This window comes from Scyliorhinus canicula, chromosome 12 (genome assembly GCF_902713615.1).
Source record: "Scyliorhinus canicula chromosome 12, sScyCan1.1, whole genome shotgun sequence".
In the NCBI taxonomy this organism is placed as follows: domain Eukaryota; kingdom Metazoa; phylum Chordata; class Chondrichthyes; order Carcharhiniformes; family Scyliorhinidae; genus Scyliorhinus; species Scyliorhinus canicula.
Genome location: NC_052157.1, coordinates 161,103,418 through 161,128,007, shown reverse-complemented (window position 1 = coordinate 161,128,007; position 24,590 = coordinate 161,103,418). Strand labels below are relative to the sequence as shown.

At 51.2% G+C, this 24,590-nt stretch overlaps 1 protein-coding gene across 2 annotated transcripts in view; it reads right to left on the bottom strand.

The window, feature by feature from the left end:
• Window positions 1–24,590, bottom strand: part of LOC119975152 (phosphatidylinositol transfer protein alpha isoform-like) — an 81,193-nt gene that overhangs the window by 24,300 nt on the left and 32,303 nt on the right. For both annotated transcript variants that reach the window (XM_038814732.1, XM_038814733.1), the window contains 5 exons: window positions 24,430–24,575; window positions 18,917–19,008; window positions 15,156–15,163; window positions 5,022–5,096; window positions 2,545–2,628 (listed from right to left, as the gene is read on the bottom strand). In XM_038814732.1, coding sequence (XP_038670660.1) covers window positions 2,545–2,628; window positions 5,022–5,096; window positions 15,156–15,163; window positions 18,917–19,008; window positions 24,430–24,575 — 405 coding nt within the window. The remainder of the gene's footprint in view (window positions 1–2,544; window positions 2,629–5,021; window positions 5,097–15,155; window positions 15,164–18,916; window positions 19,009–24,429; window positions 24,576–24,590) is intronic.

The following is a 24,590-nucleotide window of genomic DNA, read 5'->3' as shown; positions in this document are numbered from 1 at the left end:
GCCAAAGTGAACTTCACATTTACCCACATTGCACTCCACCTGCCAGGTTTTTACCCACTCACTCAAACTCTCGATATCTGTCTGCAACCTCCTTATGTCCTCTTCACAACATACTTTCCCACCTGTCTTTGTGTCATCTTCAAATGCAGCGACCATAACTTCACTTAGAACAGGTCCATCGGCCCTTGATGTTGTGCTGAGCACTGTCCGAAACCAAGATCAAGCTATCCCACTCCCTATCATTCTGGTGTGCTCCATGTGCCTATCCAATAACCGCTTGAAAGTTCCTAAAGTGTCCGGCTCCACTATCACAGCAGGCAGTCCATTCCACACCCTAACCACTCTCTGAGTAAAGAACCTACCTCGGACAGCCCTCCTATATCTCCCACCCTGAACCTTATAGTTATGCCCCCTTGTATCAGCTACATCCACCCGAGGAAATAGTCTCTGAACGTCCACTCTATCTATCCCCCTCATCATCTTATAAACCTCTATTAAGTCGCCTCTCATCCTCCTCTGCTCCAATGAGAAAAGCCCTCGCTCCCTCACCCTTTCCTCATAAGACCTATCCTACAAACCAGGCAGCATCCTGGTAAATCTCCTTTGCACCCTTTCCAATTCCTTCATCTAAATCATTTATATGAATTGCTAAAAGTTCACACCCCTGTAGGACTCCATTCAGCACATCCTGCCAATCAGAAACATTGCACAGGTTGACTGGAGTCACTGCAGTATTCCAGTTCGGTTCAAATCACAGCTCAGTCCAGGAGGCACTGGAACCTCATGTAACACAGTCTGAACGATAAAGGCTTATGGTGTAATACCACACTGCTACCAACAGGGAGCACCAGTGCACAACATGGGCCACTTAGCACCTCCTGACAATCAAAGGTACAACTCATCACTGCCACCTATTGGCAAGAAATATAGAACACGGGATTGGGCCTCACAAAGCAATATGCTGCCCCTGCTGGGAATCTGGAGTAACAGTGGGTCAGGCAGCTTCGGGAATCGAGAACAGACTTGGTTTCAGGTCCAACTGGTTAACACTACCACAAATATCAAACCAATAATTCAGGGTGATACACCCACTGAAGAGTGCGGCACTGTCAGAGGGTCAGTACTGAGGGAGTGCCTGCACTGTCAGAGGGTCAGTACTGAGGGAGTGCGGCACTGTCAGAGGGTCAGTACTGAGGGAGTGCTGCACTGTCAGAGGGTCAGTACTGAGGGAGTGCGGCACTGTCAGAGGGTCAGTACTGAGGGAGTGCCGCACTGTCAGAGGGTCAGTACTGAGGGAGTGCCGCACTGTCAGAGGGTCAGTACTGAGGGAGTACCGCACTGTCAGAGGGTCAGTACTGAGGGAGTGCTGCACTGTCAGAGGGTCAGTACTGAGGGAGTGCTGCACTGTCAGAGGGTCAGTACTGAGGGAGTGCTGCACTGTCAGAGGGTCAGTACTGAGGGAGAGCTGCAGTGTCAGAGGGTCAGTACTGAGGGAGTGCAGCACTGTCAGAGGGTCAGTACTGAGGGAGTGCCGCACTGTCAGAGGGTCAGTACTGAGGGAGTGCCGCACTGTCAGAGGGTCAGTACTGAGGGAGTGCCGCACTGTCAGAGGGTCAGTACTGAGGGAGTGCCGCACTGTCAGAGGGTCAGTACTGAGGGAGTGCTGCACTGTCAGAGGGTCAGTACTGAGGGAGTGCTGCACTGTCAGTGTTGACTCCTTTATGTTTCAATGTTAAGTGGTGGCTGCATCTGATCTCGCAGGCGGACAATGAAAGGACCGACAGTGACTATTTTGAAGATGAGTATGGGAGTGCCCCCTGGTGAACTGACCGTCAATCAGCATCCCAAATAACCTGGTCTTTATTTCATTGTTGTCTCTGGGAGCTTGCCAAGTGCAAACTGTTTGGGTTGCAAAATAAAAATGTATTTGCATTGGTATCAAGCAGAAATCTGGGTGTCCGAGGGAGACACAAAAACCCACAGAGGCTGAATCCAGGACAAGATGTCGGAACTGGGAAGCAGAAAACTGAGAACTGGTGGGTGGGTGGGTGGGTGCTAGGCCTCGGCCGCTGGGGAACTACGTCAAACTCAACTCACCCCAGAGTCGCTCTGTGCCGGGAGAAAACAAAAGAAGGAAATGGACACTAAACTTCCTCTCTGCTGTGTCATGGCCGGGACCAGAGCGACCTCTCAATCCTGCACAACACAGCGGTTTCCCAAATTCCAGCATATTTAAATGAAATGAAAAATGAAATGAAAATGGCTTATTGTCACGAGTAGGCTTCAAATGAAGTTACTGTGAAAAGCCCCTAGTCGCCACATTCCGGCGCCTGTTCGGGGAGGCTGGTACGGGAATTGAACCCATGCTGCTGGCCTGCCTTGGTCTGCTTTAAAAGCCAGCGATTTAGCCCAGTGTGCTGAACCAGCCCCATGGACTGGTTTAATCTCAGAAAGTAAGATACAACAATTTTGTTTTCTTCGTTCTCGGTGTTGAGAACATTGACACACGGTGTGGCTCCAGACATTCAGTTTCAACCCACTCACCCGAGCATGAATCTGGCTCCGGTCAGCAATGTCTAGGTGAACAACTTCAACATGTTTCCACGTGTTGGGTTCCAAACCGTGTACCTGCCGAGGGAGAGCAATGTGAACATTAAAAGTCATACTGGGTACAGTACTGGTGGGGACGGGTCTGTCACTGTATAACACTGGGTACAGTACTGGTGGGGAGGGGTCTGTCACTGTATAACACTGGGGTACAGTACTGGTGGGGACAGGTCTGTCACTGTATAACACTGGAGTCCAGTACTGGTGGGGACGGGTCTGTCACTGTATAACACTGGGGTACAGTACTGGTGGGGAGGGGTCTGTCACTGGAGAACACTGGGGTACAGTACTGGTGGGGACGGGTCTGTCACTGTATAACACGGGGTACAGTACTGGTGGGGACGGGTCTGTCTCTGTATAACACTGGGGTACAGTATTGGTGGGGACGGGTCTGTCACTGTATAACACTGGGGTACAGTACTGGTGGGGAGGGGTCTGTCACTGGAGAACACTGGGGTACAGTACTGGTGGGGACGGGTCTGTCACTGTATAACACTGGGGTACAGTACTGGTGGGGATGGGTCTGTCGCTGTATAACACTGGGGTACAGTACTGGTGGGGATGGGTCTGTCGCTGTATAACACTGGGGTACAGTACTGGTGGGGACGGGTCTGTCACTGTCTAACACTGGGGTACAGTACTGGTGGGGACGGGTCTGTCACTGTATAACACTGGGGTACAGTACTGGTGGGGAGGGGTCTGTCACTGTATAACACTGGGGTACAGTACTGGTGGGGAGGGGTCTGTCACTGTATAACACTGGGGTACAGTACTGGTGGGGAGGGGTCTGTCACTGTATAACACTGGGGTACAGTACTGGTGGGGAGGGGTCTGTCACTGTATAACACAGGGATACAGTGCTGATGGGGAGGGGTCTGTGACTGTATAACACTAGGGTACAGTACTGATGGGGAGGGGTCTGTGACTGTATAACACTGGGGTACAGTACTGATGGGGAGGGGTCTGTCACTGTAACACTGGGGTACAGTACTGATGGGGAGGGGTCTGTCACTGTATAACACTGGGGTACAGTACTGGTGGGGACAGGTATGTCGCTGTATAACACTGGGGTACAGTACTGGTGGGGATGGGTCTGTCACTGTATAACACTGGGGTGCAGTACTGGTGGGGACGGGTCTGTCTCTGTATAACACTGGGGTGCAGTACTGGTGGGGATGGGTCTGTCACTATAACACTGGGGTACAGTCCTGGTGGGGATGGGTCTGTCACTATAACACTGGGGTACAGTACTGGTGGGGAAGGGTCTGTCACTGTATAACACTGGGGTACAGTACTGGTGGGGATGGGTCTGTCACTGTATAACACTGGGGTACAGTACTGGTGGGGACGGGTCTGTCACTGTATAACACTGGGGTACAGTACTGGTGGGGATGGGTCTGTCACTGTATAACACTGGGGTACAGTACTGGTGGGGAGGGGTCTGTCACTGTACAACACTGGGGTACAGTACTGGTGAGGACGGGTCTGTCACTGTATAACACTGGGGTACAGTACTGGTGGGGACGGGTCTGTCACTGTATAATACTGGGGTACAGTACTGGTGGGGAGGGGTCTGTCACTGTCTAACACTGGGGTACAGTACTGGTGGGGACGGGTCTGTCTCTGTATAACACTGGGGTACAGTACTGGTGGGGACGGGTCTGTCACTGTATAACACTGGGGTACAGTACTGGTGGGGACGGGTCTGTCACTGTATAACACTGGGGTACAGCACTGGTGGGGATGGGTCTGTCACTGTATAACACTGGGGTACAGTACTGGTGAGGACGGGTCTGTCACTGTATAACACTGGGGTACAGTACTGGTGGGGACGGGTCTGTCACTGTATAACACTGGGGTACAGTACTGGTGGGGATGGGTCTGTCACTGTATAACACTGGGATACAGTACTGCTGGGGACGGGTCTCACTGTATAACACTGGGGTACAGTACTGGTGGGGACGGGTCTGTCACTGTATAACACTGGGGTACAGTACTGGTGGGGACGGGTCTGTCACTGTATAACACTGGGGTACACTACTGGTGGGGATGGGTCTGTCACTGTATAACACTGGGGTACAGTACTGGTGGGGACGGGTCTGTCACTGTATAACACTGGGATACAGTACTGGTGGGGACGGGTCTGTAACTGTATAACACTTGGGTACAGTACTGGTGGGGACGGGTCTGTAACTGTATAACACTGGGGTACAGTACTGGTGAGGACGGGTCTGTCACTGTATAACACTGGGGTACAGTACTGGTGGGGACGGGTCTGTCACTGTATAACACTGGGGTACAGTACTGGTGAGGGTGGGTTTGTTACTGGTGAGGGTGGGTTTGTTACTGGTGAGGGTGGGTTTGTTACTGGTGAGGGTGGGTTTGTTACTGGTGAGGGTGGGTTTGTTACTCACATTCTCTGTGTTTCCCATGTCAGGCTTGTGCCAAGTTTCAATTTTGAGCAGAAAGTCATCCTTCATATATTCGTTCTGTCGGATGAATATTGAAAGTGTTTAGGCTTCGAGTTTTCTTCCCAAATTACAGTAACAAAGAACTGAGCGCACACAGAGCTCTGCTGATTCAGGGGAAGGTTGCTGCACCTAGAGTGGGCAGACAACCCCAACCCCAACCCCTCCCTGGTCCAGTTTCACCCTTTCTCCTGTTGCTGAAATACAATGTCATCCTCTTTCTGCAGTGTCCAGTTTCAGGTCACTGATATTCCACCGGGTTGCTGCGCAAGCAGCCACCTCACGTGCGTACGAGGCTGTGAATGGCATTGGGGGCTTCAACTGTGGCAGGGTTGGGGGTCACAGCCAGGGCTGCACCATGCCACCTCTTGCCTTTTGAGGGATGGAGGGAGGAGCAGGGAGGTGGGAGACTGGGCTGTGACGGAGCTGGGAACTCGGGAAGCAAGGGACGGCTCTTTGTCATCTTTCCCTTCCCACCACTGACCTGGAGACCCCCTCCCCACACTCCCTGACCTGGAGACCCCCTCCCCACACTCCCTGACCTGGAGACCCCCTCCCCACACTCCCTCCCCACACTCCCTGACCTGGAGACCCCCTCCCCACACTCCCTCCCCACACTCCCTGACCTGGAGACCCCCTCCCCACACTCCCTGACCTGGAGACCCCCTCCCCACACTCCCTGACCTGGAGACCCCCTCCCCACACTCCCTGACCTGGAGACCCCCTCCCCACACTCCCTGACGTGGAGACCCCCTCCCCACACTCCCTCCCTACACGCCCTGACCTGGAGACCCCCTCCCCACACTCCCTGACCTGGAGACCCCCTCCCCACACTCCCTGACCTGGAGACCCCCTCCCCACGCTCCCTGACCTGGAGACCCCCTCCCCACGCTCCCTGACCTGGAGACCCCCTCCCCACTCTCCCTGACCTGGAGACCCCCTCCCCACATTCCCTCCCCACACTCCCTGACCTGGAGACCACCTCCCCACACCCCCTGACCTGGAGACCCCCTCCCCACACTCCCTGACCTGGAGACCCCCTCCCCACACTCCCTGACCTGGAGACCCCCTCCCCACACTCCCTGACCTGGAGACCCCCTCCCCACACTCCCTGACCCGGAGACCCCCTCCCCACACTCCCTGACCTGGAGACTCCCTCCCCACACTCCCTGGCCTTGGGACCCCCTCCCCACACTCCCTGACCTGGAGACCCCCTCCCCACACTCCCTGACCTGGAGACCCCCTCCCCACACTCCCTGACCTGGAGACCCCCTCCCCACACTCCCTGACCTGGAGACCCCCTCCCCACGCTCCCTGACCTGGAGACCCCCTCCCCACACTCCCTGACCCGAAGGCCCCCTCCCCACGCTCCCTGACCTGGAGACCCCCTCCCCACACTCCCTGACCCGGAGACCCCCTCCCCACACTCCCTGACCTGGAGACCCCCTCCCCACACTCCCTCCCCACACTCCCTGACCTGGAGACTCCCTCCCCACACTCCCTGACCTGGAGACCCCCTCCGCACACTCCCTGACCTGGAGACTCCCTGACCTGGAGACCCCCTCCGCACACTCCCTGACCTGGAGACTCCCTCCCTACACTCCCTCCCCACACTCCCCGACCTGGAGACCCCCTCCCCACACTCCCTGACCTGGAGACCCCCTCCGCACACTCCCTGACCTGGAGACTCCCTCCCTACACTCCCTGACCTGTAGACCATCTCCCCACACTCCCTGACCTGGAGACCCCCTCCCCACACTCCCTGACCTGGAGACCCCCTCCCCACACTCCCTGACCTGGAGACCCCCTCCCCACACTCCCTGACCTGGAGACTCCCTCCCCACGCTCCCTGACCTGGAGACCCCCTCCCCACACTCCCTGACCCGGAGACCCCCTCCCCACGCTCCCTGACCTGGAGACCCCCTCCCCACACTCCCTGACCCGGAGACCCCCTCCCCACACTCCCTGACCTGGAGACCCCCTCCCCACACTCCCTGACCTGGAGACCCCCTCCCCACACTCCCTGACCTGGAGACCCCCTCCCCACACTCCCTCCCCACACTCCCTGACCTGGAGACTCCCTCCCCACACTCCCTGACCTGGAGACCCCCTCCGCACACTCCCTGACCTGGAGACTCCCTGACCTGGAGACCCCCTCCGCACACTCCCTGACCTGGAGACTCCCTCCCTACACTCCCTCCCCACACTCCCCGACCTGGAGACCCCCTCCCCACACTCCCTGACCTGGAGACCCCCTCCGCACACTCCCTGACCTGGAGACTCCCTCCCTACACTCCCTGACCTGGAGACCATCTCCCCACACTCCCTGACCTGGAGACCCCCTCCCCACACTCCCTGACCTGGAGACCCCCTCCCCACACTCCCTGACCTGGAGACTCCCTCCCCACACTCCCTGACCTGGAGACCCCCTCCCCACACTCCCTGACCTGGAGACCCCCTCCCCACACTCCCTGACCTGGAGACCCCCTCCCCACACTCCCAAGTTCTTCCTCCTGGTTTTCCAACTCCCTATCGGAATCAAAGAGGTGCACGTGTTTCTCAATGTTAATTGCTCTGTAACCAGTTTTATTCTGTACAGAGGGGGGCCCATCATAATTTTCCCAAGTATAATGGACATTAGTTTTTCTAAAATTCAATCTGGAAGTTAGGGTGCATGTTAGGCATGGTAACTCAGCTAAATGGGGTTTTCTTTGTGCTGGTATCTGCCAGTTGGGGAATTCAGTCAGACCTACTCAGGATCAGCTCTCTTTCCCCAAGCACGTTTTGGGTTTTTGGTTGGCCCACCGATTGGGGTTTCCTTATCGGAGATTGTACAAGAGCGGAAGGGTCTAAATTCTCAAGCAAACAGGGATGTTCCTGAAGAAAAACACTGCCTGCAAGAGGGTCTGAAAAGTGCTTTGTGATGGTTCTCCTGAGGCAAAGCACCTGGGGATTGAACTGTTTCAATCCAAAGGGCTCAACTGGCATCGTAAAGAGTCGGTTTTAAGGCCGACTATTTTGATACTCATGGTGCAGATTTGCTATTTGATATTCAAACACATGAATCAGGAGCGGGAGGCGGCCTCTCAGCCCCTTGACTCGGCTCCACCATTCAAGAAGATTGCGGCTGGATTGTGAGCTCAACCCTACATTCCTGCTGACCCCCCCCCCCGACAACCTTTCACCCCTTTGTTAATGAAGAATCAATCCAGCTCTACCTTCAAAATATTCAAAGATTCTGCTTCTACCGCCTTTTCAGGAGTTCCAGAAACTCGCCACCCTCCGAGAAAAAATTCCTTCTCATCCCCGTCTTAAACGAGCAACCCTTTATTTTTAAAACAGTGACGTGGTATATGAACCCCAAGATGTGCAGGTTCGATGGGGTTAGAGGGATAGGGAGGGAGAGGGGTCCTGGGTCAGGTGCTCTTTCAGAGGGTCAGTATAGGCTTGATGGGCACAATGGCCTCCTTCTGTGCTGTAGGGATTCTAGAACAAATCATTGAAGAGGCAGGTTGTTCAGAAATCTTCTGAGACAGTGGAACTCTCAAACAGACGTCCCCTCAGCCCACTGCAGCTGACAGCCTCCACTTGCAAATGGCCTGGCCGCCACTGGGAATCCCCCATCTCTTCCCCAACAGTCTGAGAATGTCTCGGTGCCGATCACAGGGAATGGGTGAAGAAAGTAGCAGACGTAAATTTAAGGAGATATTAGATAAACGTGATGGAGAAGGGAATGGAAGGTTCTGCTGATAGATTTTGATGAATAAAGTTGTTGGGGGGGGGGGGGGGGGTCGCGTGGTACGGACTGCACGAGCCAAATACCCTGTTTCTGCGCTGTACGTCCTGGGAGTTGAGGGAGTTCAGTGAGGGGGTGCTCCTGTGGTGAGTATAGGGGGTTCAGTGAGGAGGGGGGAGGGGAGGGGGGGAGGGGGAGGGGGGAGGTCCTTGGCTTTTGCTAATTTCTTCACCCTGTCGGAATTGATTCTGCTCTACTGCAGGGGAGAGAGCGAGTGTTTGGTGGGTGGGGGGGGGGGGGGGGGGGGGGAGCGAGTGTTTGGTGGGGGGGAGCGAGTGTTTGGTGGGGGGGGGGGAGCGAGTGTTTGGTGGGGGGGGGAGCGAGTGTTTGGTGGGGGGGGGGAGCGAGTGTTTGGTGGGGGGGGGAGAGCGAGTATTTGGTGGGGGGGGGAGCGAGTATTTGGTGGGGGGGGGAGCGAGTATTTGGTGGGGGGGCTGCAGGGAGGGTGGGGGGGCTGCAGGGAGGGGGGGGGGGGCTGCAGGGAGGGTGGGGGGGCTGCAGGGAGGGTGGGGGGAGCGAGTGGAGGGTGGAGGGGGCTGCAGGGAGGGTGGGGGGGGGCTGCAGGGAGGGTGGGGGGGGCTGCAGGGAGGGTGGGGGGGGCTGCAGGGAGGGTGGGGCTGCAGGGAGGGTGGGGGGGCTGCAGGGAGGGTGGGGGAGGGCTGCAGGGAGGGTGGGGGGGCTGCAGGGAGGGTGGGGGGGCTGCAGGGAGGGTGGGGGGGCTGCAGGGAGGGTGGGGGGGGCTGCAGGGAGGGTGGGGGGGGCTGCAGGGAGGGTGGGGGGGGCTGCAGGGAGGGTGGGGGGGGCTGCAGGGAGGGTGGGGGGGGCTGCAGGGAGGGTGGGGGGGGCTGCAGGGAGGGTGGGGGGGGCTGCAGGGAGGGTGGGGGGGGCTGCAGGGAGGGTGGGGGGGCTCACTGACAATGGCACTGTGGTACAGCAATCACACAGGAACATAGTGCTGGTAAGGGACAGTATAGTGAGGGGGGATTGACACTGTTCTCTGTAGCAAAGAGCAAGTATCCAGACGGCTATGTTGCTGACAGGATTTCTGGCTCAGGGTTATAGAGAAGGAGGAAAGGATCAGGTTTCTGTGGTCGATGTAGGTGCCATGGCACAAGCAGGACAAAGTAGGATGTTCTGCATCATCAGTTTGAGGAACTTGGCACCAAATTAAACAGAACCTCAAAGATAATAATTTCTGGATTATTACCACAGTCTGTTGCAATTGGCAGAGGGCACACAAGATTAGACACACAAATCCGTGTTTCACAGGCTGGTGTGGGGAGCAGTGGGTTCCGGATTGTGGGAAACTGGAAGCAGTATTGGAGAAAGTGGGGGCTGTACCATTGGGAATATCTATACCTGAACCGTGCCTGGGGCTGGTATTCTAGCTGCACAAACTAGAGAGGGGTTTAAAATAAGAAGGGATCAAATTTGGGAAGATGAGGTAAACCAAGAAGAGTGGAGGCAAGACCAGTGGGGAAGGCATTAAAGTGAAAAATGGTGAACAGTCCATGCCAGGGAGGGTCATGGAGGAAGGTAATAAACGGTCAGGTACAGATTCTGGATCGAAACACACACTGCATCAAAACAAAACAGGTCGCACAAATAGAAATTAATCAATAGGATCCGATAAGCATTACAGAGGCATGGATTGGGACCCGAATATTGAAAGATATGTGATACTTAGGAAGGACAGGAAGTTAAGAAAAGGCACCGGGATGGGGGGGGGGGGGGGGGGGCTAGGGCTATTAAATAACAACGGTACCAGCCCACCAGGCAGGATTACCCAAATTCAGGAAACTGAGATGTTGGAGCAGTCTAGGCTGAGATGAGAAATTACAAAGGCAAGAGGTCACTTGTGGGAGTGGTGCACAGACCCCCGAATTGTAACCACACAGTGGGACAGAGGATAAAAGAGATAATTGGAGTTCAGCAGAACGTTACGATGATAATTGTGGGGGATTTTAATCTGCACATAGATTGGGGACATTAGATGGGCAAATGTAATGTAGGTGGAGAGTTTGTGCAATTTTTTCAGGATAGTTTTTTAGGTCAGCACGTTCTGGAGTCAATCAGAGAGCAGGCTGTACGAAACTTGGTAGGGTCAATGAGATGAGATAATATGCGATGAGATAGGGTTAATTGATAACCTCAGTGAAGGCACCCCGAGGTAGCAGTGATCATAATATGATTGAGGATCGAGAGACAGAGAGGAGTGGATCCCAAGGCTCGCATTTTAAACTTAAAGAAGGACAACTATGGGAATGAAAGCAGAGCTAGCGGAGTAGCGGAGTAAACTGACACTGTGGTTAAGGTACAGACTGGTAGTGAGGCGGATATTTCAGAATATACACAAAATAATTCCAAGGGAGGACCCACCATCTGCGGTTCACTATAAAAATTAAAGATGGTATCAAACCCTAAAGAAAAGCATATAATTGCACCAAAATGGATACATCAGATGACTGGATATAATAGAAAGCACATGAAAGAATGACAAATTGATTAATAAGAGGAAAAATGATAAATCAGGAAATGGGAGGGAGGAACTTAGGAACATTACAATCACCGGGACACAATAGAATTCCTAAAGTGCAGAAGGAGATCATTCGGCCCATCGAACTTGCACCAATCATCCGAAAGAGTACCGTACCTCAGCCCAATCCTGCATCCTATCCCCGTAACCCCACCTAATCTGCACATCCCTGGACACTAAGGGGCAATTTAGCATGGCCAATCCACCTAACCCGCACATCTTTGGACTGTGGGAGGAAACCGGAGCACCCGGAGGAAACCCACGCACACACGGGGAGAACGTGGAGACTCCGCACAGACAGTCACCCGAGGCTGGAATTGAACCCAGATCCCTGGCGCTGTGAGGCAGCAGTGCTAAGCACCGTGCCACCCACATGGCAGTGGCATTGGGTATATTGTTGGGTCTGAGGGCTGACAAATCCCCGGCTTCATTCTAGAGTAAGTGGTTTGGGGGATAGTTGATATATTGGTTTGAATTTTCCATAACTCCCTAGATTTGGGGAAAGTTCCATTAGATTGGAAAACAGCAAATGTAATTCCTTTGTTCAAAAAGGGAGGGAGACAATGCCAGTTAGCTTAACATCGGTCTTAGGAAAATGTTAGAAGCTATTATTCAAGACTTTTTAGCCAGTCAGAGTCAACATGGGTTTTGTAAAAGGGAAATTATATTTAACCAATTTATTGGAGTTCTTTGAAGGAATCACATGTGCGGAGATAAAGGGGGGAGGGGGGCAGTGGATGTACTGTACTTAGATTTCCAGAAGACATTTGATAAGGTGCCATATAAAAGATTATTGTGGTAAAATAAATCTCATGGGGTAAGGGGCATGGATTAACGATTAACTAACAGGAAACAGAGTGGGCATAAACGGGTAATTTCTGCTTGGCAGGGTGTGACTAATGTTGTGCCACTAGTTGAGCTGGGGGCTCAACTTTTTACAATTATATCAATGACTTGGATGACGGGACTGAAGGTACAGTTGCTAAATTTGCTGTTGGCCCAAAGATAGGTAACGAAGTAAATTGTGAAGAAGATGTAAGGAGGCTGCAAAGGGACACAGATAGGTTAGGTGGGTGGCAAAAATCTGGCAAATGGAGCATAATGTGGGCAGAAATTGTTTATTTTGGCAGGAAGAATAAGGAATTAAGCTTATTATCCAAATGCTGAGATTGCAGAGCTGTGAGGTGGGGTGGGATCTGGGAGTTCTAGTGCATGAATCACAAAATGTGAGTATCCAGGTTCAGCTAACAGAATGTTACTGTTTACTGTGAGGGGGAATTGATTACAAAAGTTGGGAGGTTATAATTCAGTTGTACAGGACATTGGTGAGACCACATCTGGAGTCTCACTATTTAAAGGAAGGGTGTAAATGTGTTAAAAGTTGTTTAGAAACTCCGAGGGCAAGGAGGGTCTTTTTGGAGCGGGGCAGGGGTAGAGGGGGGCTGGCACTGCCCAACCTCTCTGGGTACTATTGGGCAGCTAACGTCTCGATGGTACGTAAGTGGGTAATGGATGAGGAGGGGACAGCATTGAAACGGATGGAGATGGCGTCCTGTGGAGGCACGAGCCTGAAGGCGCTGGTAACGATGCCGCTGCCGCTCCTTCCAACGAGGTACACCACGAGCCCGGTGGTGGCGGCTACCCTCAAAATTTGGGGGCAGTGGAGGCGACACAGGGGGGAAGTGGGGGGGGCTCGGTGGAGGCCCCACTGCGGGGGAACCACCAGTTTGTCCCAGGGAACATGGATTGCGGGTTCCTGGGGTGGCACAGGGCGGGCATTAGGAAGTTGGGAGACCTGTTTATCGACGGGAGGTTCGCGAGCCTTGGTGAACTGGAGGAGAAGTTTGAGCTCCCCCCGGGGAATATGTTCAGGTACCTTCAGGTCAAGGCGTTTGCTAGGCGACAGGTGGAGGGGTTCCCTTTGCTGCCCACGCAGGGGGTGAGGGATAGGGTGCTTTCGGGGGTGTGGGTTGGGGATGGGAAGGTGTCTGACATCTACCAGGTAATGGAGGAGGTGGGGGAGGCGTCGGTAGAGGTGCTGAAGGCTAAGTGGGAGGTGGAGCTGGGGGAGCAGATTGAGGAGGGGACATGGGCGGACGCCCTGGAGAGGGTGAACTCCTCCTCTTCATGTGCGAGGCTTAGTCTCATCCAGTTCAAGGTGCTGCACCGGGCCCACATGTCCGGATCTAGGATGAGTAGGTTCTTTGGGGGCGAAGACAGGTGTGTCAGGTGTTCGGGGAGTCCAGCGAACCATGCCCATATGTTCTGGGCATGCCCGGCACTGGAGGAGTTCTGGAAGGGGGTGGCGAGGACGGTGTCGAGGGTGGTGGGATCCAGGGTCAAGCCAGGCTGGGGACTCGCGATATTTGGGGTTGGGGTGGAGCTGGGAGTGCAGGAGGCGAAAGAGGCCGGTGTCTTGGCCTTTGCATCCCTAGTAGCCCGGCGGAGGATCTTGCTGCAGTGGAAGGATGCGAGGCCCCCAAGCGTGGAGACCTGGATCAATGACATGGCGGGATTCATTCAGCTGGAGAGGGTCAAATTCGCCCTGAGGGGGTCAGTACAAGGGTTCTTTAGGAGGTGGCAGTCTTTCCTCAACTTTCTGGCTCAGCGATAGGGTACTAGGTCAGCAGCAGCCCGGGGGGAGGGGGGGAAAGGGGGGTGGGTTTCTAGGGGGATAGTGTTTAAGTTAATTTGCTTATTGTTAATTTATTTTGTTGTTTATTGGGGTTGGGGGGGTTTGTTATATGCGTTGTTACAGGTGCCGGGGGGGGGGGGGGGTTTATTACTATTATTGTTATTATTGTTTTGTTGATATATATTTTTCAAAAAATTCCAGTAAAAATTATTTTTAAAAAAAAGTTTAGACATCCAGCACATCCAGACATAGGAACAGCTTCTTCCCCACAGCTACAAGACTCCTCAACGACTCCCCCTCGGACTTATCTGTTCCCTGTATGAACACTATTCACGACGCCCTATGCTGCTCTTGCTCATGTATTCACTTTGTTTGGTCCCTTGTTACGCACTGTAACCAATCACTGTTTGTCGATGTACCATTTGTCAATGTTCTCTGTCGATTATTCTTTTGTCTACTATGTCCGTACTGTGTACGTTCCCTTGGCCGCAGAAAAATACTTTTCACTGTACTTCGGTACATGTGACAATAAATCAAATCAATGAATCAATCAATCAGAAAGAGTTCATTAGACTAATTCCACGACTGAGGAAAGGTTGGACAGGTGAAGCTTGTATTCACTGTAATTTATAAGTGGCGTCTTGATTAAAAACTCCAAGATCCTGAGGGGTTTTGACAGGGTGGATTTGGAGAGGATGTTTCCTCTTGTGGAAGAATATTAAACTAGGGGTCACTGTTTAATAATTAGTTTTGCTTGTTTAAGACAGACGAGGGGAATTATTTTTCTTTGGAACTCTCTTCCTCAAAAGCCGGTCGAAGCAAAATCTCGGATTATTTTTAAGGCAGAGCTCGATAGATTCTTGATTAACAAGGGGCGGAAAGTCAGTTATCGGGGAGGAGGAGGGAATGTGGAGTTGAGGCTACAATCACGGTCTTGTTTATTGGCAGGGCTGGGTCGAGGGGCCCGAGTGGTCGATTGCTGCTCCTAATTTTGATTGTTTGATGAAGTGGAACTCCAGAGGACGAGGTCCGATAACTAAAATCAGATCCCAGCCCTGCCCCATCCTGCAGATGTAGTCACCGCCATCGACCGATTCTTCAAGAGACACTCACCGTAATGACTGGAGTCAGCAGCACAGAGCGACATAGGAGAGAGAGAAGAAGGGAGTGTAAATACATTGCAACATTGGCAGGAACAATACATCAGAGAGCGGCTCATGAGCCTGGCCGTGTCAACAACCCCATCAACAGCTCGAACCACAATCACTTCACAACATAGATGTAGCACCATTACAAATTAAACCCAACCAATTTGAACTAACGTTTCCATAAAGTGCTTGAAAACACTTTTGTCTGAAAAAGTCCTTTTGGCCGTTAACTCTGTCTCTCTCCACTGATGCTGCCAGACCTGCTGGGTTTTTCCAGCATTTCCAATCTCCAGCTTCACGGTATTTTGCTTTCATTTTAGAATGAATATCTTCTTTGGTTTTTACTGATTTTCTCAGGACCTGGTCGCCCCCAGCATTGACTGCCTTCCCACATTGCCCGAAGGGTCAGTACTGGGGCCACTGTGGGACGAGGAACAGTGACGTACAAGGGCGACAGGCTCCCTTCCCCCTGGAGAACCAGAGCTTTTATTCTTCATGATGGTTTGACAGCTTTCAAGGTCTTTTTACTCGATGCAAACCCAAGAATGGCCAAAGTTACGGAATCCAATCCCTCGATGGGTTTTGAACTCTCAATCGCCGAGGTCTTGGTCAACATACTTTATTGAAGAGGTGTGGGTGCTGCTTAAAACGCAGCCTTTTGTTTTTTTTAAAAACTGCTTTTGAAGGCCACCTCACACTCGCCTGGGAACCACAGCAGATTTGATGCTCAGGGCCCTGGATCAAAACCAAACTGAGTGACAGGAGGCAGATTAGGCGGATTTTCAACCTCTGCCCTCTCCAAAGAAAGATGGGGAGGGGCACACAACAATACCCGAGGTCCTGGTTAACCCCAATAAACTGCACAAGCAACCTTTTATCATGTACAGTATTGATTAAACGGACATAAATATACCTATCTACTGCCCCTTTCCCAATTCCCCCTAACTACCCCCACTCTCTACACACACATGTCATGGGTCAGTGTTTAGAGAACCCCAAAGTGTATCATGGAGTTCACCTGACCCACAACTTTTAATAGATTGTGGTATGGGGAGCACACAGCCCACTCTACAGGTGTGGTACAGCAGAAATGGAAAAGTATTTTTTTTAAAGCAAAACAATGTTTATTCTATGAACTCAAGTTAACCTTTTAAAAAACATACAGTTGCCCTTAGCAACCATCAATTCAAATACAACCCCCAAAGAATACAACACTAAGTAATCCTTTAAGCTTTCCTTGTACCATCCATACAACTTAAAACACCTTTTACCAGAAGCGCATTATGTTTACATTCACCACTGAGAACATTTATAATTCTGAATTCACCAAATGATCACAAGATAGTCTTTTCATGGCAGAGAGATCAACAGTACACCTGCTGTCTGGCTTCAGCTCCAACACTGAAAACAAAACTAAAACACACCCTGCAGCAAACAGCCTAAAACTAAAGTAAAAAGCAGACAGACAGCCCAGCTCCACCCACTCTCTGACATCACTGCAGTAGTAAACACCCATTTCTTAAAGGTACCCTCACTCCAGATATTTATATACACACCCATTTATAAACACCCATTAAAGGTACTCTCATGACACACACCACACACATGGCGGGGGGGGGGGGGCAAGAAAATAATAAAAGGATTAGGATCTTTGATGCCCTGGGATGACTTCCAGGCAATGTTGTTCCGAAGTTCAGCTATCGTTTAGATACTTTTTCCTTCCAGGCTGGAGGTGATAGTCTCTGGCACGGTTGCCTCCTTCTCTTCAGACTCAGCATCATTTCGAGAGAGAGTGAGAACGAGCGGTCCTTTCATTTCCAGGGTCTAAACGCTTCTGCCCAGTTCTCTCAGAAAGCACCATGCAGGAACCAGTCACTGAACGTTGTCAAGCAGAACACTGTCCGTGAGAAACAGAGTCCCTCCAAAGCTGGTTCCTGAGGTCCACTCAGTGTCCAGGAGTCTGACTATAAACAAAACCTGGCAACAGTGTCCCCTGACAAGCAGGCTGCTTCAACCTGGAGTCTTCTGTTTAAAGACACATTCCGATTATGGGTCCATGGACCAAATTAATACAATAAAACATAAAATAAATGGGAACAAAGAAAATAGACAGGAAGGACTTTTACAATATAAATGGGCCGCATTCTCCCAAGTGAGTGATGAGAACCCTCACACGGTGGAAGAGCGAGCTTTGGGTTCAAGGCCTCTATTTAACAATACATGTTCTTACTGCAACATACACCTCATAACAGGAAGCGGTACAAGAAGATAAGAACAGAAGAACTAGGAGCAGGAGTCGGTCATCTGGCCCCTTGAGCCTGCTCCGCCATTCAATAAGATCATGGCTGATTTTTTTGTGGACTCAGCTCCACTTACCCACCCTAACCCTTGATTCCTTTACTGTTCAAAAATCTACCTCTGTTTGCGTTAAAAACATTCAGGCAGGGAATTCCATAGATTCACAACCCTTTGGGTGAAGAAGTTCCCCCTCAACTCAGTCCCAAATCTACTCCCCCATATTTTGAGGCTATGCCCCCTAGTTCTAGTTTCACCCGCCAGTGGAAACAACCTGCCCGCATCTATCCCATCTATTCCCTTCATAATTTTATATGTTTCTAGAAGGCCCCCCCCTCATTTTTCTAAATTCCAATGAGTATAGTCCCAGTCTACTCAGTCTCTCTTCATAAGCCAATCCTCTCAAATCTGGAATCAACCTAGTGAATCTCCTCTGCACCCCCTCCAGTGCCAGTACAGGAGGCAGCTCACCATCACCTTCTCAAGGACAACTAAAGGTGGGCAATAAATGCTGGCCTAGCCAGCAACACTCACCCCCCCGCAAATTAATTTTTAAAAGTAATAGTCGAGGCTGCCACACTAAAGCAATCCCAAGGAAGTGCTGCACTGTCAGAGATGCTGCTCGAGGGGTGAGCTGTGAAACCGATGCTGCCCCCGCCCCTTGTCCGGGGGGGGGGGGGGATGATAAAACATCCCAGAGCAGCACGGGATGAGCAGGTTACACATCGCACTGCTACTTGAGGGACCAGGCCGTGCACAAACAGGTCAGCTGCATTTGCATACATTCCCGTTACTGCTCTGCAAACTTATTCAGCATCCAAAATAAAAGGAGGCGAGAGGCCCCTTCACATTTTATAAAAGGTCTTCTCTGCTCAAGTTCTGATCTAGTTTGCTCCTATCGGCCTGCAGGCTTAATGAAATATTTACACGGTTCTGAAGTGACACTATTATCCCACACTGCAGGGATCCAGTATCGCCTCACTGTCATGGCAATGTCACATTCCACCAGCGCTGCACTACAGCTGATAAATTAAAGAGGAGTAAGGAAGCATGCAGGTCTGGCATCTTTGTTACCTTTGCTTTATCTGTGGCAGATTAAACTTCAGGAGAACAGAGAGTAAGGCAAGGTTAATCACCATCACTCATTTCAGACAATCGTTTACAATGGGCAGCAGCAGGTGAGGATGTTTGCAGCTGGTTTTTAGTCAAGTGTTCTTAAAGGGGCAGCGTTCGCCTGGAAGGTGACATTGGTGGGCTGGGCTCCTGTCTAAAGGCAGCAGAACTTTGGAAAAGGATCCATTTAAAGGGAACTAAAATGGTTTCAGTTTATAACAATACGATTTGGAAATCAGTATAATTGTCGATCGCCCTGCCCTCACCACCCACCTCTGCCCCAGTCCAATGCACAGGATCGGAAGGAGTTCCACTTACCAGTTCGGCAGTACGGATACGCGTTCCACGCCTTCTCGTGCACATTCAGAGCTCCCTCGGGAGCCAACATCTGCACAAATCTGGGCACCTTGCTGAAAGAACAACATGGTTACTGCTTCTCACCTCTCACCTTAAAGATAAGTTTAGGATGGATGTCAGCAGCCTTCCTGCACTAACGATGAGATGAACAAATAGAAGCGGCTTCTAGTTAAAGCACCAACGCTGAAGATCGTGGCGGCACTTCAGAAACTGTTGGAACGGGGGGCAAACTGGAGGGTCTTTTTGGTTGGATGGGTCATGGTGAATTGTGTGGCCTTCTTTACATAGAAACTGGGAGCAGGAGGAGGCCGTTTAGCCCTTCGAGCCTGCTCCCCCATTCATTATGATCATGGCTCATCATCCAACTCAACAGGCTAATCACGCCTTCCCCCATATCCTTTCATCCCCTTTACCCCAAGTGCTATAACTAACTGCTTCCTGAAAAAATACAATGTTTTGGCCTCAACTACTTCCTGTGGTAATGAATTCCACAGGCCGACCACTCTCTGGGTGGAGAAACTTTCACCCCTGTTCTAAATGGTCTACCCCGTATCCTCAGACTGTGACCCCTGGTTCTGGACACACCCCACCATCAGGAACATCCTTCCTGCATCCACTCTGTCCAGTCCTCGTGGTATTTTTGAGCTTTCTATGAAATCCCTGCTCATTCCTCTGAACTCCAGAGTCCAAATCCTTACATTCTGGTGAACTCCAGCCAGCTTTAGTGTCTTATCTTATCATCAACACCCAAGAGAAATCATAGAATCCTCACAAACATATGAATTAGGAGCAGGAGTCCATTCAGCCCCTCGAGCCCGCTCCGCCTCTCTATAAGATCTCAGTTGTGGCTTCAATTCCACTTTCCAGCCCGACCCTAATAATCTTCAAACTCTTTGTCAGTCAGGGATCTAACTAGCTCCACCTTGACCTGCCTCCACCAGTCTCGGGGGGATAGAAAGAGAGTTCCAAAGATTCACGACCCTCAGAGAAAATAATTCTTCTCATTCCATTCTTAAATAGGCGACCCTTACTTTTAAGCGTGTCCCCCTAGTTCTAGACTCGCCCACAAGAGGAAACATCCTTTTTTCGAAATTCACCCCGTCAGGATATTGTCGGTTTCAAAAAGATCAACTCTCGTTCTTCTAAACTCCAACAGATACAGACCCAGCCTTTCCTCACGAGATAACTGCCGACTCCCACAGCCCAGGAATCGAGTGAACCTTCGCTGAATGGCTTCCAGCACATTGCCGTCCTTCCTCATATAAGGAGACAAAAACTGTACACAGTATTCCAGATGTGGTGCCACCAATACCTTGTAAAACTGCAGCAAAACATCCCAACTTTTATGGAGAATATACAGAGTTAGTGTTGAGTGTGTATGGTAACCGTTTCTCTCTGTACAGATGCTGCCGATCCTGATCAGCCTTTCCAGCATTTTCTGTTTTTGTTGCGAATTCCAGCATCTGCAATATTTTGCTTGTATCCTTACTTTTATATTCCTTTGCCCTGTCAATCAGCAAAGACACTCCATCTGTCTGCCTAACCACTTGCTGTACCTGCAAACTAACGTATTCTGATTTATGTACCAGGGTACCCAGATCCCTCTGTACCAGGACACACCCAGATCCCTCTGTACCAGGACATCCAGGTCCCTCTGTACCAGGACACCCAGGTCCCTCTGTACCAGGACACCCAGATCCCTCTGTACCAGGACACACCCAGATCCCTCTATACCAGGACATCCAGGTCCCTCTGCACCAGGACACCCAGGTCCCTCTGCACCAGGACACCCAGGTCCCTCTGCACCAGGACACCCAGGTCCCTCTGCACCAGGACACCCAGGTCCCTCTGCACCAGGACACCCAGGTCCCTCTGCACCAGGACACCCAGGTCCCTCTGCACCAGGACACCCAGGTCCCTCTGCACCAGGACACCCAGATCCCTCTGCACCAGGACACCCAGATCCCTCTGCACCAGGACACCCAGATCCCTCTGTACACCCGATCTATCTCCATTGGAACAACATTCTGTGTTTCTATTCTTCCTTTCAAATTGGACAGGTTCACATTTTCCCCACATTATACTCCAGCTGCCAAAACTATGTCCCCTTTGTAGACTCCTCATGCCCTCTTCACTGCTTACTGCCACACCTATCTTTGCCTTATCAGCAAATTTAACAACTGCACCGTTGATCTCACACGGCTTTGAGAGAGTTCACCATGTCCCTGCCCAATGCCTTAGAGTTGGACAAAATGCATCATAAACAGTGAGCTGGAACCACATCAGAACTTAACCTCACCCAGGGCAGCATGGTTGCACAGTGGTTAGCTCTGCTGCCTCACAGCGCCGAGGTCCCAGGTTCGATCCCAGCCCCGGGTCGCTGTCCGTGTGGAATTTGCACATTCTCTCTGTGTTTGCGTGGGTTTCGCTCCCACAACCCAAAGATGTGCAGGATAGGTGGATTGGCCACGCTAAATTGCCCCTTAATTGGAAAAACGAATTGGGTACTCTAAATTTCTTTTTTTAAAAACCTCACCCGACTTTCACTCTAGGCTCTGGGCCTTTTACACCCACTCAAGCAGGTAGATGGGGCCTGGGTTTGACGTCTGAATGATGGCACCGCCCTCAGTACTGCACCAGAGTGTCAAATTGTATTCGAGCCCTGGTGGGAACAATGTATTACCCCACCTTTCTCCACGGCACACATCGTCCTTCTGTCTGCATTTTACTTACGGCAGTTACTGCATAGCAATGCGTTACACTTAAAATTCACGTACAAGACACGTGAGGAACATCCAGAGATACAACAGGTACTACATAAAGCCAAGGCCTTTGTTCCTCCCATATAGCTGTCCTGCTGCTGTGTAAGCTGTTGCAATGCATGGTCTTTGATTGGAAATTATAATCGCCTCAATTTACCCTCCTTCCTGCACAGTAACTTCAGAGGGGCAAGATAGAATGGGGGGGGGGGTCGAAATGATGCTTCCAGTCCACTGCTCTGGTGCCTCAGGACATCCTGCCATGAATTCAATTTACACACCTTTTCTTTTTTAACAGAATGTCATGATATGCAAACATTCAACCAATGAACACTCAGAATAGGACACAAGCAATGGGCAGTCAGGACACTCAGAGGTGGCATCACCACAAGGGGGCATGACATAAACACTATAAAAGGGATGAGGCACTCACACCCTGCCTCTTTCCACGGACACATCTAGAGAGTTAGACAGGGCTGATCAGCAGCATCAAACCCCAGCACGTGGCTTAGAGCAAGCTGGTACAGTTAGACTGAGTTACTACAGTTAGATTAGCAGAGAGTCAAACTCATTTGAGAACTGTGTTAATAGTTCAATAAACGCGTTGAACTCATTTCAGAGTCTGGAGCATCCTTTAGTTAAGACTGCATCAAGTAGCAGCCTGTGTTACCCGAAGCAGCATAACGCAACACAGAACACTGAGCATCATTGATTCCAAACACTGCTAATAAGATAACAGGAGGTGGTTAGACAGCTTCGGGAGAACATATACAGGCGCCTGAAGGTTTACTGGGAAGGAACAGAAGGAAACTCTATGGGGCCATCTTCAATGACTTGTGTAGATATACACCAAGGTCCCTCTGATCCTGCACCTCCTTCAGAGTTTCTCCGTTTATTTTATACTGTTCCTCCATATTGTTCCTGTCAAAATAAATCACCTCACATTTCTCTGCATTGAACTTCATCTGCCACTTGTCTGCCCAATCCACCAACATGTCTATGTCCTTCTGAAGTTCAAGATTGTCCTCATCACAGGCAATTTAGTGTGTCCAATCCACCTACCCGGCACATCTTTAAGTTGTGGGGGTGAGACCCACGCAGACACGGGGAGAATGTGCAAACTCCACACAGACAGTGACTCAGGGCCGGGATCAAACCGGATCCTCAGTGCCTAAGGCAGAAGTGCTAACCACTGCGCCACCGTGCCTCCCTATTGTCAGTAACCCTGTGGTCACTGCTCTCGTGGTCCTGCTTTTTAATTCCCTTCCCATCTCCCTTGAATCTGTATTCAGGGCCTCATCCCTTTACCTATCCTTGCCATTGGTCCCAATGTGGACCATGTCCTCTGGTGTTCACCCTTCCCCAAAAGAATCTCCTGCAGCCACTCAGTGACATCATTGACCCAGGCACCAGGGAGGCAACACACCATCCTGGGGTCACGTCTATGGCTGCAGAAACACCTGTCTGCTCCCCAACTATGGAATCCACTTTAGCACTTCCACTCTTCGTCCTCCCCTCTTGTGCAGTTCAGGTACCCCTGGTTCCATGGACTTCTTCGCTCTTGTTACAGTCCTCTGAGGAACCATCTCAGCTGGGCTGCCTGGAATGTTTGTGAATTCCATATTAAATTCTCATCAGAAATTACTGATATTCCTCTCAAGAGGGTCAGGTCCAGTAACATGGTGGATGGCAGATCAGCAGGGAGCAAATCTGCAATACATAGCAGGTTACTGGGTACCCAAATTAGTGATAATAAGCATTAAACCAGGGCGATTAAATAATTTGATACATCAGCCCTTCTCCATAACTCGCCTCTCACACTCAGGCTCAGCAACATACTCCAAAGTAATGCTCACGTACCCTGCTAGCTTTCAAGGGGAGGCAATGGCGTAGTGGTATCATAATAATAATAATCTTTATTAGTATCACAAGTAGGCTTACATTAACACTGCAATGACGTTACTGTGAAAATCCCCTAGTCGCCACATTCCACCGCCTGTTCGGGTACACACAGAGGGAGAATTCAGAATGTCCAATTCACCCAACGTCTTTGGGGACTTGTGGGAGGAAACCGGAGCATCCGGAGGAAACCTACGCAGACACAGAGAGAACGTGCAGACTCCACACAGACAGTGACCCAAGCCGGGAATCGAACCTGGGACCCTGGCGCTGTGAAGCAACAGTGCTAACCAGATTATCTAGTCGTTACCACATTGCTGTTTGTGGCAGCGTACAATGTGCAAAGTGAGATAATAAAAAAATTAATGAGCCAGATGGTTTTTTTCTAACAATCAATGATAGCTTACTAAATTTAGCGTACTCAATTCATTTTTCCAATGAGGGGGCAATTTAGCGTGGCCAATCCACCTAGCCTGCGCATCTTTGGGTTGTGGGGGTGAAACCCACGCAGACACGGGGAGAATGTGCAAACTCCACACGGACAGTGACCCAGAGCCGGGATCGGACCCTGGATCTTGGCGTCGTGAGTCAGCAGGGCTAACCACCACGCCCTTGCAATCAATGATAGTTGCCATGGTCACAGTTACTGACTAGCTTTATATTCCAGATTCAAATGGTCCAGTTGCTGGGTGGGATTTGCACTGGGCCCAGGCCCCAGGGTTACTGGGTCAATACTATAGTCACTGTGCAACCAAACCACAACCTGCTGCAGAGCCTGGATGGTGCTCAGCAGGTTCCACCCCCATCTGCACTTACCGCTGGAGATGGTAGATCTTGTGTGTGTATTGTCCCTTCTCACCGTCTTTCTCGTACGGCTCGTTCTTTAACACTTCAACACCTTCGCCGCCGCCAGTCTCATTCTTACTTGCCTCCGCTACGGAGTATAATTGTCCCACCTGGTACTGTAAGGGGGGGGT